This window comes from Coregonus clupeaformis, chromosome 13, assembly GCF_020615455.1.
Source record: "Coregonus clupeaformis isolate EN_2021a chromosome 13, ASM2061545v1, whole genome shotgun sequence".
In the NCBI taxonomy this organism is placed as follows: domain Eukaryota; kingdom Metazoa; phylum Chordata; class Actinopteri; order Salmoniformes; family Salmonidae; genus Coregonus; species Coregonus clupeaformis.
The window spans coordinates 24,402,659-24,420,568 of NC_059204.1; the positions used below are offsets into that span (position 1 = coordinate 24,402,659).

Here is a 17,910-nt window from a genome sequence, read left to right on the forward strand (position 1 = left end):
TCTCTGGGAACGGAAAGAGATCAGAGTCAAAACACACACACTCATTGGGGTGAGTCACAGTGTGCGCACATACACAACGGGTAGAAGAGGATGCTTTAGCCTCTAAGCCATGTGAATAATGCTCCTAGCCTCTTTTTTACATGGACCTTCATAAAATGCTTACTAAATTCACTACGATACATATACTGTATGGAAACACAGAGAAGGCATGATGTGTCCAGTCTCCTAGGGGGATGAATCACACCGTTTGTGTGTGTGTGTGTTGACGTTAGCAAGGCGTGTTGTCGTACCTGTCCTCCTCTGCCTTCATCTGGAAAGCATCCTCCAGCCAGTCCAGCAGCTTGTGTGTGAACTCACTAACATCCTGCTGTTCAGGCAACACACAGCGAAACAGACCAATTACAACACTACTTACAGGCAGCAGACAGATCAATTAGAACGTTGCTTTCACTGTAGAATTGAAGACCTAGATCTCAGACCTACAGAACATAACCAAGATTTAAAACATGGAAAGGAGGTTAAGTGGGCTTATACTGAGGGACTTGGTAATTGTTGAGGTAGATTTGTATACACCAGTGTCAGGTCAAATGTAATTGTTAGGCTTCAAAAGCAACCATTAGGCCCAGAGGGTGGCTTACAGAAGTCAGTTGTGCCCTCTAATTGGGGTCAACCAGAGTAGAGTGGACTATGGCCATGACTAATGAGTACAGTGGTCAGACGGCCGACCTCGCAGGACCTTAACAGAAATGGGGGGGCAGGGACTCTGCTGTCCTAGAATCATTGGGGTGCCAGGACAGAGAAAAGCTTTGACTGACTTCCCGTAGGGGTGGGACGGCCAAGAGACCAGAGGTGGCAGAACGGAGTGCTCTGGTTGGGATGTAGGTTTTGAGTATTGCCTGAAGGTAGGGAGGGGCAGTTCCCCTTGCTGCTCCGCAGGCAAGCACACCATGCTCTTGTAGTGCAGGGTTTCCCAAACGTTAAGAATCATTTTGAATTTTTATTTCCACTCTGCTGTTTGCTTGCTTTTTGGGGGGTCTAGACCGGACTAATGTAAAGCCCTTTGTGATAACTGTTGATGTAAAAAGGGCTTTATAAGTACATTTCATGGACAGATCGATTGGTTCACCTTAGCAGGTTTTACAGAGTGATAGCTAGGATGTTTACCTGCTGAGACTCGCTGGACTTGAAGGCGTCCTTGAGGATCTCCACGGCACACGACGGGTCCACGTACTTCCTCTTAGAACCCACCATGAGGGAGAACAGATTCCTTAGCTCCTGCATGAAGGGCAGGTTTCTGTGCTCCTACGGAACGACAACCGGGAACCACACACACAGGGACATTAGTTATCATGACAACCCGCCTTCTAGAGCAAGGGAATACGGGGTTCCAGGGTTTTTATGTCAACCATCTTTCAGACCATGGTGACTGAATTAAGAAGTAATACTATAATACCCATTATAATTTTTTCAAATTCTATGCTTTATGATGGTGGTGGTGTGCCCATCAAAATATGAAAGATGAGTATTTCCCCAGTTTATGCAAGGGAATGTGCTTTTCTATTGGAGCCTAGTAATGCTGCGCTGACCCAGTAAATCTGTGAGCTAGAGCTGGCGTGAGATGTGATAACCAGAGGGAGTCCTCCACTGCTCTACATACAGCAGGACTGGCTGGCTGCACCACAACTACTACCAATGAATGAATAAGTTCTAAATTACACATCAAGCCTATGGTGCGTGTTGAGAACACAGAGGACTCATTGCTCAAGCCCATATCTGTGACAAAAAGAAATGGACACTTATGTGACACCGGCAAAGGAAAAGCCTTACTTCGAAGTCGAGCGTCATTGACAAACAGAGCAATTAAAAGAAAACCTTGCATTAGTGCCCTCTTTGTGCGCGATTAGAGCCTAAGCCCTAGAAGTGTCCCTCCTCCGTTGGTTCAGGAGTGGGTCAGTGATATTAGGCAGAGGGACTAGAGACTAAGACCCCAAGATGACTGGCGCAACATAGCAACAGCAGCAGAGGCTTATCCCAGATTAGCGGATGTGCGCTACCCACAAACCATGGGAAGCGGTTGGGAGAAACATGCTGTGCAGCAGTGTATCCTCTGGAAAAATGTGTAGCAGTGGGGGGAATGGGTCGCGGAGGGGGTTGAAGGGGGGAGGGGTCCCTCCTATAATTCTTATCTAGAAGGACTGAGGAGCTCAGTTCTGGTGACTTTTTAAAAGGACATTCTACTCCAAAATGAATGAAAATAAGTATGCTGACATCATCTAAAATAGAATTTCACCTCCAGAAATTAACCCAATAACACATTGCTAAAATGATTAACATATTGGGCCATGTACAGTATATAGCCTATGCATGGTCCATATTATCAGATATGCTATTAGCAATAAACATTATAACCTTTAGCCCAACTGATGCAGCAAAGTGCAAATAAATAGGCTGAAGCATGGGGTTGCCTATCTGCATTTACCCTATTGGGCTAATCATTAGCCACCTCAAATGTGATCTTTTAACTAGTTATTATCATATTGATGAATTTTATGTCCCAAAAAAACTTGCATAAACACTGAATATAATGTAGGCCTACCTGTTAGGGTAACTCGCCACACTTTTTTAAGTCATTCTAAATAAATTATTTTGTTACCCTACAATTGACCGGTGTTACATTTAGCCCCACTCTCTCCTATGCACTCACTGCAAATTGCAGCTTGGTAACATGCTAAAAACCCCGGGTTTAAAATGGCGCAATTCGCGCATATTTAGGAGTGGAGAAATAAATAAAGTAGGAATGGAAAGCTGGGATTCCCCTCTTTTTAACAAAAGCCATTAAAACTCCTGTTTTCACGATTGCAAGAATTGTTGTGCATAGTCAGAATGCATGTTTCTCTCCCTATGGCGCTTATAACATGAATGCGCCACGAGAGGAATATTTATCTAGCATAGAACACAATAAGCCTACTAGGTAAATATGTAAACTTTTCTACTATGGGGTTGTTAGATTTTTCTATTATTTACTCGTTTTGTTTGCAGATGAAAAGTACATGTGGAATGTTCTAGCATCTTCAAAATGCGCCTCAGCGTGGCGGGAATGATTTTGCAGTGGCGCAGCACCACAGCAAAATGAGTGCGGTGGAAACACTGCTGTGCAGACAACAAGATTGCAGTTGCAGCAACGGACAAGGAAGAGACTGCAGCTGCTGCGGGGGGGCTGAGCTGGTGTGAGTCACGGGTTATGGTCACTGTTGGGTGTGTCAGAGAGGGAACCGCTAGGGCTACAGCGTGCTTCATCAAATCCTCTCCATCCACCCTCCCTGTGGCTGGGTCTAGAGGTAGTGAATCAACTGGGCAGTCAGGGGGCAGTGTGAACCACTGGAACCTGAGGCAAGATCAGCTCACACTGCAACCAAATAGAGCTGTTGCTCAGTGAGGGCATTGATTTACAACCCAGAAGGTCGAGTCTCTCATCACAGGGCCAGGACCTCAGTGCCAGAGCCCAGCTCAGAGGCTAACAGGAGGGATAGCTGTCCAGCTGAGGAGCCATGGGTCTCAAAGGACACAAGTCTAGTACTCGGGGGAGAGAGCTAACCGGACCTTTCCCTGGCTGTCGCCTATAAGGTTTAACCTGTGTTCCAGTGCCACTATCTCTGCAACATATTGGTCAGGGGTTTTTGGGCCTAAGCCTCACTGCTGAGTGTTGATATGGGTTGTTTGGGTGGGTGGTGGTGGTTCACCTTCTGGTTGCGAGGAAGGTCCTGGACTCTGGCAGGAGGAGAATAGTGCAGCACCAGCCTCTGGAACTCCAGCAGGTTGAACAGGGACTGGAAACAAGCAGACAAAGAGAAAATAGTCAGTTTTACTGAGTGACATTCATTTAGCTTTCAACCAGCATTAAACATTTTTGCAATATCAAAAGAGATCATGGAAGTTCCTATATAGTGAGGTGGTCAACATCGGTTTTTACTATGGATGTTATCACCCTGTTACTGCTAGCTGTTGAAATGCTGTATTGGTATGATAAATTACAAAAGGATGTTAGCGGAGTGATGTGACCAAGTTTGAAGTTACAAACCAAACTTCCAATCCTTTTGATAAAATGATTAAATAATTAGGAAATAAGTAAGATTAGTGGAGTTATCACTTCATTTCATCATCTGATTTCAGTAAATCTCTAATTCTGGGAAAAGAAGGAGCTGAAACGTGTGACTGTGCTGTCTCCTTTAAGAGTCCCATTACACATAGGGGCAGGGACCATGTGAAGCTGTATCCAGTACTCATCCAGCATATTTCTGCTCACTTTGCCCTCTACCAGGGGTTCTTTAGAGTAACAACAACATAATCCATACCTTATGACAGGCAGGGCTGGAGTCTCCAAGTCTCTCTAGAAAGAGCTCTAGTACACTAATGTAATTGTAAATAGAGGGTCTATATCTAATTAATAACATTGATATAGGATGCTTTGCGTTGTATGAAGGGTGTGTGTTTGTGTTGTGTCTCCACCTGGATGACGGCGCTGAACCAGCAGGTGTTGCCCACGTTCTTGAGACCCACAGGGCAGTTCTCCATTCTCTTCCTGTCATGGGGATTGGGCGAGTCACTCCACACTTCCGTGTGTGTCCGCTTCAGGCTTGCCTTGTTCTCTGCTATACTGGCCTCCAGAACTCTGCAAAGAGTACAACACAACCCGTCTAAAAATACCCCCACTTTAATCAAATAACATTTATTATGTGCAAAACCCCAACAAAGCATAATGTTGACATTTAGCAACTCTACAAAACAAAGAAACAAATCTGCACAGTGCCTTGTTCAATCTGATTCGAATGCGCATAATGTTGACCTTTCACCATTCCAACAAACATTCCAACTCCCAGTATGCTCCTCCTCTCCGCTCAGCCCAGCCAATAGCATGGTGGTGGTGTTGAGCCCAGTCTACCTGCTGATGGCCTGCTCCTCATCGGTGATGCCCGTCTCCCTGAAGGCCCGGCTGGACTCCTCCAGGCTGAGAGCGATGGCCCTCTGGAGGTCATCCTTGTCATCGCCTGTCAGGTCAATAACATCTGAAACAACACACGCGTAGTCCTTTAATACATACATCAAATCAAATTGTATTTGTCACATGTGCCGAATACAACAGGTGTAGACCTTACAGTGAAATGCTTACTTACAAGCCCTTAACCAACAATGCAGATGACACGTGTCATAATTCTATGCTGAAATTGAGTTAAGTACACAGATTACAAGTTAAGATTCAGGCCTTACTGACTTTATAATCCCTCTCACATAAGTGTCAGGGGAAAGGGCAAACCGACCATATCCTTTTTATCACAGCTTAAAAAGACACAAAGGGAAGAGGAGAGCCTAGTAGTGTACAGTAGCTTTTAATATTAGAAAAGCCTATAAAAAGACAAAAGGTTAGTCATCATCAGAGTAGTAAATGGAGCAACATGGTTTTCCCCTCCCTCCAGACTACTCTATACCCCATAAACTGGGTTAGCTAGGTTGTTTTCCTTATTTGACATGTATCCAAGGAAGCGTGTAAGTTCATTAAATCAGGCCACTCCTGCATTAAAGTCAAAGGGGCGTGTCAGGATATATGACCTTCTCCGGTGTTCCTGAACAGAAAAGGATATGCCTCTGCAGGACTTCTCGTACCCATCTCAGAAAATTCCCCAGAGATGACACCATGTAATTTCAACAAAATAACCCCCTGTCTTGCATGAGAGCCAGGAGGCATCATGCTAACAGCCATCCCACTCAGACCTTCATGCAATGTTAACTGCTCACTTAGAGCTTCAATACCAAAATGAATGGGAACTATTGGCAAAATATGATAGAAATGGAATCAGGGGAGACAGTAGTGTTAATCATTCACATACAGTATATTCAGGATTGAGGCCTACAGATTTTTTCTTATGCATACACATGAGATGAGGTAGGTAGTGGTACTCACTAGTATCTCCCTGGCTAGGGCCTGCCCCAGGCAGTGCTGGGTGAGGTAGGTACTCACTGGTGTCTGCCTGGCTGCCAACGCTGATGTATCTGTCGTTGCCCACCTGGGTGGTTTGGTAGTAGGTGTCCTCATCCTGCTGGGGCACCTTGGCGTTCTTCTCCGTCAGAAAGGCCACCGCCTCTGCCAGGTCTCCATGACTGACCTGCAGGGACAGCAGTGTTAGAGCTAGACAGTCAGAGACTGGTTGAGATGTAGACTGTCAACACACACTTATTCTGGGAGATCAATAAAGCTTATGGGCTGATTAATTGGTGGAAAATAAATAATTTACAGAACTCCCACTGGAGATTTTAGAACATAAACACTAAACAGTAACATTTTAAACTGTGTCAAAGAAATTAAATGCATCCCTGAAAACCAGTATCAGCAAGAGGGAAAGATTGACTATTTTAAACAACCTTGTGTCGGACTAAATATCAACACGATCAGACATTGCAAATTGAGAGATCTAAAAAGAGGGGAATTAGATAGGGGAATTGGGGAGATGTGTGAGTCATTCTAACATCACTGCAGCCGCACCACAGGGCCTCTGTGTTTGTGTGTGTGTTACCTGCAGGGCCTGCTGGAGCAGCTGCACGTCTGTGGTGCCTGTGACCTCCCTCAGCTGGTTCAGTAGAGTCTGCTGATGCTGTCAGGAGACACACAGGTCATCAGAGAGACAGGCAGAGAGAGAGAGAGAGAAGGACATGACAGGACACACATCACTCTCCATCAATTCACTAGCAGAACAACACATAATCAGCAAGAGCACAAAATGTCTGACAATCATAATTGAACCAAGCTAGCTAGGCTGCAGAGGGTGATGCATTGCAAGTAGGCTACAATGTTTTACCGAATCCATGCAAGCCTTATCTGGACCACTGACCACTGCTCTCATCACCTGACAGACAGGCTTTAGCTGGTGGAGAGGACGAGACTGCACTGTGCACTCATGTCTGCCCTGCTGTCGCATGTCAACCCCAGCTGGGGTGCAAGGGCTTACCACCACACAATGACCGTGTCCACTAAACAATGAGCCAGTGCATTACACACCCTGGTCGAATGCGCTCCAATGCTCCAAACAATGACGGAGAGCACTTACTGTCAGGATCTGAGGCTCAGCCCACTATTCTAGGTCCTAGGATAGCAGCCATAGAGGCTAGTACAGTAAGTACACTGTTACAAGTGGCTGTGTGCTGCAAAGATGCCATCATGGACAGCCCATGTTTGCCACAAAATAAATATGGGCGTGTAGTGCTTACTACTGCTCCACTTGTGCCCACTTTCCCACAGCTCCTTTGTGACTACCTCCAGATATTTCACAGGGGGTTAAAATTGAAAATGTTTCGCCCTGGCTCTGACTGGGGCACCTGTGTTTCACAGGGCCATTAGAGAGAGGGAATTCACAGTTCACTTCACACCTCTGTTAGAGTAACTGAAGATAAATAATACACCAACCAACCAAGCCCGCTCTGTCTGTCTCTCCCTCTCTGGCCCGGCTCCCATTCAGGATAGGCGTCAACAATACTAGGCAGTGTTCTTAGGACGGTGAGTCAAACCCAGAAACAGCTGCTATGCCAAGTTCTCCCTGACTGAGCCAAACCAACACACTCCTCCCCAGACTGGAATTCAAAAGAACCTCACTATTATTGGGCGTCTCTTAATTCCAAACAGAACATGATCTATCATTTATTGCTTTGCTCTATTAGCTAAGGTCATTTCCATTCAAAAGGACCCATGAGCACCAACATGTGAAGGAGCATGTCAAATTGGGTATAAAATCAAAGCTAAGAGTCTATATATTGCAGAAATTAAGGCATATTTACATTTAAACAATTTTCCATCCTAAAAAGATGGAATAAGCAAAGGCTTAGGTTTCTGGTCAAACAGATGGAAAACATCTACCAGGAAAAAGTATTAAAAAGGTATTAGAAATACATCAAAACACAATAATGTTGAAGTAAAGACACCTGCCAACTTATAATCAACACTAGGGATGTTAATGGTTAACTATTAGTCGGTTACTGGTAGCTGCTGAAAATAAATCTGACCAGTCATGCTTATAAATCTATAGGTTAATTTGCATAATTTTGTGGAATTAAATTGATGTCAGAATTTAACAAAATCGTCAGTCATAAAACAGGAAGCATCTTGGTCGACCGGAATTATTATTTTGCCGAAAATAGTAATGTACATTTAGTTTATGGAGTTAGAAAGTAGCTTTCTTACGTCAACTATATGGCTGTCTAGTCAGTGAGCCGCGAGCAAGCCAGAGCGGAGAGACTTGTTGCTAGGCAACTCAAAAGACAGGCTGCAGGGAGCAATGGAAGAGGGACGAGCAGCACGAAGCAGCTAACATACAACAGCTAAGATAGCAACCAAAAACGTTTCAGCCTTTTTCTCCTGTTCTACTGGTTTTAATATCAACTTTCTTTCGTTGTCCAGAAGCTAAAAGGCATTTTCCCTCTAAGTTTCTAACGGAGATGTTAATCTCTGTCACGTGAAATGGCTCGCATCAGGTTCATCTTTTAGAACAGCGTTGTCCCGCAAATTGCATTTTGGCAAATGTTTGAAAATTATGTATTTCATTCTCTGCTTCATTACAGTAGTTGCATGTTCAATAACATGACAGGATAGGATTGCTATTGTTTTTTTAAAAGTGGAACTGACAGTGTTTTAACTACTTTGCAGATATATAACAGAACATCATAATCAGTAAAAGAATATATCAAATTCCCAGTTTATGCTACAAAACCAACTTTATAAGAAGTTTTTTAAATAGTGTACGTCATGCAATGTGGAGTCAAATAGAACCTATGGCATTGTTGGCAGACTAGATGGATGCAGTTCACTGCATGAGTAATATAATTTCACCAATACATTTCTTGGTAGGCCCAAAAATATTGCTATCAGGTTGTAAATCACAGCTGGCCTGGTACATTGTTTGCTGCCTCCATTCAGGATGCACGGTTTCAGTTTCAATGACTAAATATTTTTGACAAAAACAACGAATGTAATCTAGGCTGGGAATGTCAATACAATCAAACTATACTGAACAAAAATATAAAACGCAACATGCAACAATTTCAAAGATTTTACTGAGTTACAGTTCATAAGGAAATCAGTCAATTGAAATAAATAAATTAGGCCCTAATCTATGGATTTCACATGACTGGGAATACAGATATGCATCTGTTGGTCACAGATACTTAAAAAAAAGTAGGCGCGTGGATCAGAAAAACCAGTCAGTATCTGGAGTGACCACCATTTCCCTCATGCAGCGCGACATCCCCTTCGCATAGAGTTGATCAGGCTTTTGATTGTGGCCTGTGGAATGTTGTCCCACTCCTCTTCAATGGCTGTGCGAAGTTGCTGGATATTGGCGGAAACTGGAACATGCTGTCGTACACGTCGATCCAGAGCATCCAAAACACACTCAATGTGTGACATGTCTGGTGAGTATGCAGGCCATGGAAGAACTGGGACATGTTCTGGGACATGTTCAGCTTCCAGGAATTGTGTATAGACCCTTGTGACGTGGAGCATTGTATTTTCATGCTGAAACATGAGGTGATGGCGGCGAATGAATGGCACGACAATGGGCCTCAGGATCTCGTCATGTATCGCTGCATTCAAATTGCCATCGATAAAATGCAATTGTCTTCGTTGTCCGTAGCTAATGCCTGCCCATACCATAACCCCACCGCCACCATGGGGCACTCTGTTCACAACGTTGACATGAGCAAACCGCTAGCCCACATGACGCCATATCTTGGCAAATGAGAAATGCTCACTAACATGGATGTAAACAAAGGGATGTAAACAAATGTGTGCACAACATTTGAGAGAAATAAGCTTTTTGTGCATATGGAACATTTCTGGGATATTTTATTGCAGCTCATGAAACATGGCACCAACACTTTATATATTGCGTTTATATTTTTGTTCAGTATAGCAAGGGCAATGATCAAAAGTCAGTCATAATGTGGCTAATAGGCTAGCGTATCTATTTATGTAGCAAGCTAAAAACACGGAGCCTAACGTTGCAAAGTATGTGGACACCTGCTCATCAAAGATCGTATTCCAAAATCATGGGAATTAAAATGGAGTTGGTCCCTCCTTTGCTGCTATAACAGCTTCCACTCGTCTGGGAAGGCTTTCCGCTAGATGTTGGAACATTGCTGCAGGGACTTACTACCATTTAGCCACAAGAGCATTAGTGAGGTCAGGGTTCTGTGCAGGTCAGGGCTCTGTGCAGGCCAGGGAAGTTCTTCCACACAGATCTCAATAAACCATTTCTGTATGGACCTCGCTTTGTCCACAGGGGCATTGTCATGCTGAAACAGGAAAAGGGCCTTCCCAAACTAATGCCACATCTGGAAGCACAAAATCGTCTAGAATGTAATTATATGGTGTAACGTTAAGATTTCCCTTCACTGGAACAAAGGGGCCTAGCTGAACCATGAAAAACAGTCCCAGACCATTATTCCTCCTCCACCAAACTTTACGGTTGGAGCTATGCATTCGGGCAGGTAGCGTTGTCCTGGCCTCCGCCAAACCCAGATTCGTCCGTCGGACTGCCTGATGGTGAAGCGTGATTCATCACTCCAGAGAACGAGTTTCCACTGCTCCAGAGTCCAATGGCGGCAAGCTTTACACCACTCCAGCCGACGCTTGGCATTGCACATGGTGATCTTAGGCTTGTGTGTGGCTGCTTGGCCATGGAAACCCATTTCATGAAGCTCCTGATGAACAGTTATTGTGCTGACGTTGCTTCCAGAGGCAGTTTGGAACTCTGTAGTGAGTGTTGCAACCAAGGACAGACGATTTCTACACGCAAAGCGCTTCAGCACTCGGCGATCCCGTTCTGTGAGCTTGTGTGGCCTACCACTTCGCGGCTGAGCCGTTGTTGCTCCTAGACGTTTCCACTTCACAATAACAGCACTTACAGTTGACCGGGGCAGCTCTAGCAGGGCAGAAATTTGACGAACTGACTTGTTGGAAAGGTGGCATCTGAGCTCTTCGGTACGGGCCATTCTACTGCCAATGTTTGTCTATGGAGATTGCATGGCTGGGTGCTCGATTTTATACACCAGTCAGCAACGGGTGTGGCTGAAATAGCCAAATTCACTAATTTGAAGGGGTGTCCACGTACTTTTGCCATGTAGTGTAGATGGCTAGCTGCTAGGAGGATGTCATGTAAAGTCATTGGAGGAGTGGGTGAGTGACTGACTTTTTCCCCCTCATATCGTTTTTCGGTGGCTATACACATCTAGAGATGCAGGTGTCATTTGGTTAGCTAACAAGAACGACTGTTATCCAGTTAGCATCTCTTCCGTTCGAAAATTCACTCTTGCTATCGACTCCGATTTCAGAGAGCAGAATAACGGATGAATTTACGAATGCACAACACCCGCTAGATATGACCTGTGTCAGTAAACGTAGGCAAAATAAATGTAATAGTTAGTCACGAATGCTCTAGATAACATGTAAACAGCCTAACCAACTCTGCTATGGCGAGTAAAATGGTCAGAGTGAGATGTTCTCTCATTTGTGTCTTGAAGTAGCTAGCTAGCAAGCTAGCCAACTTTATCCAGTTAGCTTGGGTGCTTGGTTGGGACAAGAATTCATGCATTGGCAGGCAAGCTGCAGAAGGACGAGTTGGCTACAATTCCCCATAGATTATCAGTGCAATTTTGATGTGCAACTAGCAGAAAAGGTTTGAGAGGGTTTAAATCAAATCAAATGTTATTTGTCACATACACGTTTAGCAGATGTTATATCAGGTGTAGTGAAATGCTTGTTTATCTAATGTTCCTTGGTTAGATTTGAGCTCATCTTGCTCTGGCTAGCAGTAGTTGTTGGGCTGTCCCCTGTAGCTCAGTTGGTAGAGCATGGTGCTTGCAACGCCAGGGTAGTGGGTTCGTTTCCCACGGGGGGCCAGTATGAAAATGTATGCATTAACTGTAAGTCGCTCTGGATAAGAGCGTCTGCTAAATGACTAAAAAAAATTTTTTAATCTTGGTCGACCGAGAGTCATCCTGTTCTTTCGACCAATCGAAATGTTTGTGGAATTGCCCCTAATAAACCTCAACTGATTGGTGTGTTGTGGTTTTCGTGATTCAAAGTATTAGCCAACGACTTTAGCAGACTGAAGCACTTCACTGAGAGATTGTTGAGAAAGAGCAACTGTCCTGTAGAAATTGCATTTTAGTTTGGTCACGTTTATGAACGTACTAGCTATAGGCTAGCTACAAGCAGGCAGAACCCAACAGAGGGTGAGAGGGGAGATAGAGTTCAGGCCCCTTTTGCCCTGACAGTTGTCTGGAAGCTGACCCACACACCTCAACTCATCCTCATGTGGCAAGTCTAGAGCGTCTGTCTGTCGCACAAAGTTTCCCCTTACCAGGAGGTCAGTGCCAGTGAATGACACCAGCACAGCGGGCCTGGCCTGGCTGCCTGCGAGAGAGTCCACTCTGAGGCTTTACGACATGTTAAAGGAATGAGCATTCTGCATTCCCAAGTGTTACAACACCAAGGAGTTTACATATCCTGTATCCAATGTGAGTGAACTTAGGCTTACATGCAACCAGGCATGATAGCATTCAAAACATTGATACATTGCCTCCTGTGTGTTACTACCTAGGTGTATTGCAATTTCACAGGGCAGCAATACATACAGTGCCTTCTGAAAGTTTTCAGACCCCTTGACTTTTCCCACATTGTTACGTTACAGCCTTATTCTAAAATTGATTAAATTGTATTTTTTCTTCATCAATCTACACACATTACCCCATAATGACAAAGCAAAAAGAGGTTTATAGAAATTCTCGCAAATGTATTACAAATAAAAAAACAGAAATATTACATTTACATAAGTACTCAGACCCTGCCTCCCAAGTGGCGCAGCAGTCTAAGGCACTGCAGTGCTTGAGGCATCACTACAGATCCGGGTTCGATCCCGGGCTGTGTGGCAGCCGGCCGCGACCGGGAGACCCATGAGGCGATGGCACAGTGTCGTCCAGGTTAGGGGAGGGTTTAGCCGGCCGGGATGTCCTTGTCCCATCGCGCTCTAGCGACTCCTGTGGCGGGCCGGGCCCATGCACGCTGATGCGGTCGCCAGTTGTACGGTGTTTCCTCTGACACATTGATGCGGCTGGCTTCCGGGTTAAGTTAAGTGAGCAGTGTGTCAAGAAGCAGTGCGGCTTGGCAGGGTGGTGTTTCGGAGGACGCATGGCTCTCGACCTTCACCCCTCCCGAGTCCGTACGGGAGTTGCAGAGATGGGACAAGACTAACTACCAATTGGATATCACGAAATTGGGGCGAAAAGGGGTACATTTACATTTACGTCATTTAGCAGACGCTGTTATCCAGAGCGACTTACAAATTAAAAAGTAAAAAAAATATTCAGACCCTTTACTCAGTACTTTGTTGAAGCACCTTTGGCAGCGATTACAGCAGAGTCTTCATGGGTATGACGCTACAAGCTTGGCACACCTGTATTTGGGGAGTTTCTCCCATTCTTCTCAGCAGATCCTCTCAAGCTCTGTCAGGTTGGATGGGGAGCATTGCTACACAGCTATTTTCAGGTCTCTCCAGACACGTTCGATCGGGTTCAAGTCCAGGCTCTGGCTGGGCCACTCAAGGACATTCAGAGACTTGTCCTGAAGCAACTCCTGAGTTGTCTTGCCTGTGCTTAGGGTCGTTGTCCTGTTGGAAGGTGAACCTTCAACCCAGTCTGAGGTCCTGAGCAATCTGGAGCAGGTTTTCATCAAGGATCTCTGTACTTTGCTCTGTTAATCTTTTCCTCAATCCTGACTAGTCTCCCAGTCCATGCCGCTGAAAAACATCCCCACAGCATGATGCTGCCACCACCATGCTTCACTGTTGGGATTGTGCCAGGTTTCCTCCAGATGTGACACTTGGCAATTAGGCCAAAGAGTTCAATCTTGGTTTCATGAGAGTCACTAGGTGCCTTTTGGCAAACTCCAAGCGGCCTGTCATGTGCCTTTTACTGAGGAGTGGTTTCCGTCTGGCCCCTCTCCCACAAAGGCCTGATTGGTGGAGTGCTGCAGAGATGGTTGTCCTTCTGGAAGTTTCTCCCATCTCCACAGAGGAACTCTAGAGCTCTATCAGTGTGACCATCGGGTTCTTGGTTACCTCCCTGACCAAGGCCCTTCTCCCTCGATTGCTCAGTTTGGCCGGGCAGCCAGCTCTAGGAAGAACCTGGGTGGTTCCAAACTTCTTCCATTTAAGAATGATGGAGGCCATTGTGTTCTTGGGGACCTTCAATGTTGCAGAAATGTTTTGGTACCCTTCCCCAGATCTGTGCCTCGACACAATCCTGTCTCGGAGCTCTAAGGACAATTCCTTCGACCTCATGGCTTGGTTTTTGCTCTGACATGCACTGTCAACTATGGGACCTTATATAGACAGGTGTGTGCCTTTCCAAATCAAGTCCAGTCAATTGAATTTACCACAGGTGGACTCCAATCGAGTTGTAGAAACATCAAGGATGATCAATGGAAACAAGATGCACCTGAGCTCAATTTCGAGTCTCATAGCAAAGGGTCTGAATACTTATGTAAATAAATGTGTTAAAATAATAAATAAAATAAATCTAACATTTCTAAAAACCTATTTTCACTTTGTCATTATGGGGTATTGTGTGTAAATTGATGAGGGGGGAAAATAATTTAATCCATTTTAGAATAAGGCTGTAACTTAACAAAATGTGGAAAAGGGAAGGAGTCTGAATACTTTCTGAATGCACTGTATATGGCCTTATTTAACAAAATGTGGAAAAGGGAAGGAGTCTGAATACTTTCCAAATGCACTGTATATGGCCTTATTTAACCAAATAACATGACCATAACATACCTCCTGCTGTTCTGAACTAAGTCAATAGAGAGTATGGTCTCTAATGTTGCCAAATCATATAATCATCAACACTAATCAAAGGATGTGGTGCTGGATGGTAATCTGAGGGATAGTAACACCCTCAGATAAATCTCATGACTGTGTAATACGGCAGCTAGGTAGCCATTTTACCTAAAGAGTTGAGTTAAGTAAACAGCTGCTATGGTGTGAGGACTATGCTGTCAGCAGCTAGCTCACTAGATCGTTTGCTTCGTATAGCTAATGTTAGTGAACAACCGAACTATGGCTCATTCTGACCTCTAATAACCTAACAAAAATGAGGAAATAATGTTGGACTTCTTCTTCCAAATCCGATTGTTATGTGGCTATGATTTTTTTCCATCTTAAAATCTCAAGAATGATGCATAGTTATCTGCATAGTTGTACTTGATACGTGTTTGTCAAATATATATTCTCTAATGTAACCGATCAAAATTAGCCAACCCACTGCCTCTCTCAGCAAGCTTGCAGTAATGCAGTTGCATTCAGACTCATCGTTGCCACTCCTGCCTGGCAGTCACTGCACGTAAACAAACATATCACAACACTAATTTTAGTAACATTAGCAAACCAGCTCAGGCACAGAGACAGATCATGTGCTGGGTCAAGTGTGGCTGACTTGTATGGTGAAAGCAACAGTGACTTGCTATCTCATAACCCGTCAACAGTCAATTAACCCAATGATTTCTAATAAGCTGTTTCTAACTTCTTAGCTGTTTAACGTCAGCTAGCTACCTAACAATACGAGAAGATCACACTGGCCTAAAACTGTCTGAACTTGACCTAGCTAACATTTAGGCACCCAGTAACGACATTGGTTATGTTAAATTGACGACATTAGCTAGCTAGCTCCCAGCAAGCTAGCTGTTCCCCTCAAATAGGCGTGCCACTGTTTGTAAACGTACGTTAGCGGGGCTATCTGTAACGTTTACACGCTAACTAACTTGTTGGCAATGTAGCTACCAAGGTAGCTAACGTTAGCTAGTTAGATACATTAGCAATCTGCCCTCATGATTTGTTTGACAAGGGGATTCTTTAACGATAACGATACATGTTGGTAAATACTTTAAGAGATCGTGCACTCGATTAAGAAAATATCCAACGATCTGACGCCACACTTGGAAAATAACAATTCACTTTAATAATGTTTACATACTGTTTTACCCACTTCATAAGTTATATACTGTATTCTATTCGAGGCCTATCCTAGTTATATAACTATTGCTGTACACACCTTTTCTATTAATATAAATACTGCCCATAACGTGTCTACACACCATCATATGCATCAGTATATAATTTATATCCCGGACTCTGACATTACTCGTTCTAATACTTCTATATTTCATAATTCCTTTCGTTTTACTTTTGGGATTTGCGGGTATTGTCAGGTTTTACTGCATTGTTGGCGCTAGGAACATCGCTACACCCGCGATAAGATCTGCTAAATATGTGTACGCGACCAATTACATTTGATTTGCCAGTTTTGCTAACGTTAGCTAGCAAGCAGGCGGAGAACGGAAATATTGCCACACTACGATGTAGACCTACCTTCTGAGAATGCTGTTGGAGGACATTCTGCTCCACGGTCATGGCCGGTTGAGAATGCAACGAAAATAAATTCAAACCAAAGCTAAAAACACCTAGTTATAGCCAAGTAAAATAACAGTTAAGATGTCCCCCAGTTAATCAGCGCGATAGCGGGCGCCATGGGAAATGCAGGCATGGAGGAACACATAGGCAAAGACAGTGAAAAAACCTATGGAGCTGCAACCACGCGATGGTTTTTCTGTTTTCGATTTGTACTGCCTTGTTGGACGGCATTTCCTTCACGGATCTAGCTTTAGAATGACGTAATGAACATCTTTCAGTTCTGTAATGTTGAATACTTTCCCTTTCCATTTCTTCCAATTCTAAACCAATAATTTTAAACCAACTGTTTTGATTTTGGCAACGTCAGCTTCACTATTAAAGGTTTTAACATATCTGTGTCTTGTGTATTACAAATTACTATAAATAGGGGTAATCCTATGTGTGTTATAAATGAATATAGCAGAATATAATAATTATATTTTTCCCAGAGAGAGAAAGACAGCCGTGATAAGATTTGTGTATTTGTTAGAATACATTTTAATGCCTTAAATGTATGGTGTAAGGTTAGGGACCAAACTCATAGACCGTTTCTAATAACAATTGATTAACAATTAAACAGAGCCCACATTTAATATATTTGCAGATCACAACAAATACAAAGACAGAATGTTGTTAACAAAATCACTGGTATGTAAATTATATTCATTTACATGAAGAAAAATAGTATCTCCGTTCAATTGGTTGGGTCATACTTTTCTTGCTTTGAATGGAGTTTGAGTTTATCAGCAAGTAGGAAGGGGTTCTAAGGCGGCAGTCCCGCAATGGAATATATTATTTTTGTTTTGTTTCAATACCCCATACAGTAGGTGGCGGCAATACACCAATAGGTGTAGTCTGCCATAAAACTTTAAAGAAGAAGAAGCACAGCGAGAGGTTTTCATTGGCGGTGAGAAGTGCAGCGAAATTGAGAAAAAGTTGGTGAAGCAACAGCTGTGCTGGAATGTGAACAATATGAGTGTCAGTTTTGATGGTATGGAGCGGGAGGATAAGGGTCAAGGACCGGAATGGTCAGTAGTGGAAAGACGTAGGAAGAAGAGAGTTCACGATACAGAAAGCAGTGGAGCATCTAGTAAAGAAAGCATAAAGAAGGCCAAGGTAGCAAGCAATAGTAATGATGTGTTGGAGTGGAAAGTGGTGATAGTGTTTGATGAGACCACAGGGCCTCACTTACACCCTATCCGACTAACTGGCTCCAGGTCATCTATAAATCACTGCTAGGCAAATCCCCGCCTTATCTTAGCTCATTGGTCACCATAGCAACACCCACCTGTAGTATGCGCTCCAGCAGGTATATCTCACTGGTCATCCCCAAAGCCAACACCTCCTTTGGCCGCCATTCCTT

At 43.9% G+C, this 17,910-nt stretch overlaps 1 protein-coding gene across 8 annotated transcripts in view; it reads right to left on the reverse strand.

Annotated features, from left to right (window-relative positions):
* LOC121579789 (ubiquitin carboxyl-terminal hydrolase 25-like) overlaps nucleotides 1-16,702 on the reverse strand; it is a 53,545-nt gene extending 36,843 nt beyond the window's left edge. For 2 of the 8 annotated variants that reach the window (XM_045224294.1, XM_045224296.1), the window contains exons 1-9: nucleotides 16,467-16,702; nucleotides 6,567-6,644; nucleotides 5,957-6,158; nucleotides 4,940-5,063; nucleotides 4,507-4,669; nucleotides 3,741-3,827; nucleotides 1,165-1,302; nucleotides 291-367; nucleotides 1-3 (exon numbers count right to left, since the gene is read on the reverse strand). The exon at nucleotides 1-3 is cut by the window's left edge and continues 71 nt beyond it. In XM_045224294.1, the coding sequence (XP_045080229.1) occupies nucleotides 1-3; nucleotides 291-367; nucleotides 1,165-1,302; nucleotides 3,741-3,827; nucleotides 4,507-4,669; nucleotides 4,940-5,063; nucleotides 5,957-6,158; nucleotides 6,567-6,644; nucleotides 16,467-16,508 (914 nt within the window). In that variant the 5' untranslated portion in view covers nucleotides 16,509-16,702. The remainder of the gene's footprint in view (nucleotides 4-290; nucleotides 368-1,164; nucleotides 1,303-3,740; nucleotides 3,828-4,506; nucleotides 4,670-4,939; nucleotides 5,064-5,956; nucleotides 6,159-6,566; nucleotides 6,645-16,466) is intronic. The other 6 variants (XM_045224300.1, XM_041894686.2, XM_045224299.1 and 3 more) reach the window with 4 other exon arrangements.
* Between the last annotated feature and the right edge of the window lie 1,208 nt (nucleotides 16,703-17,910).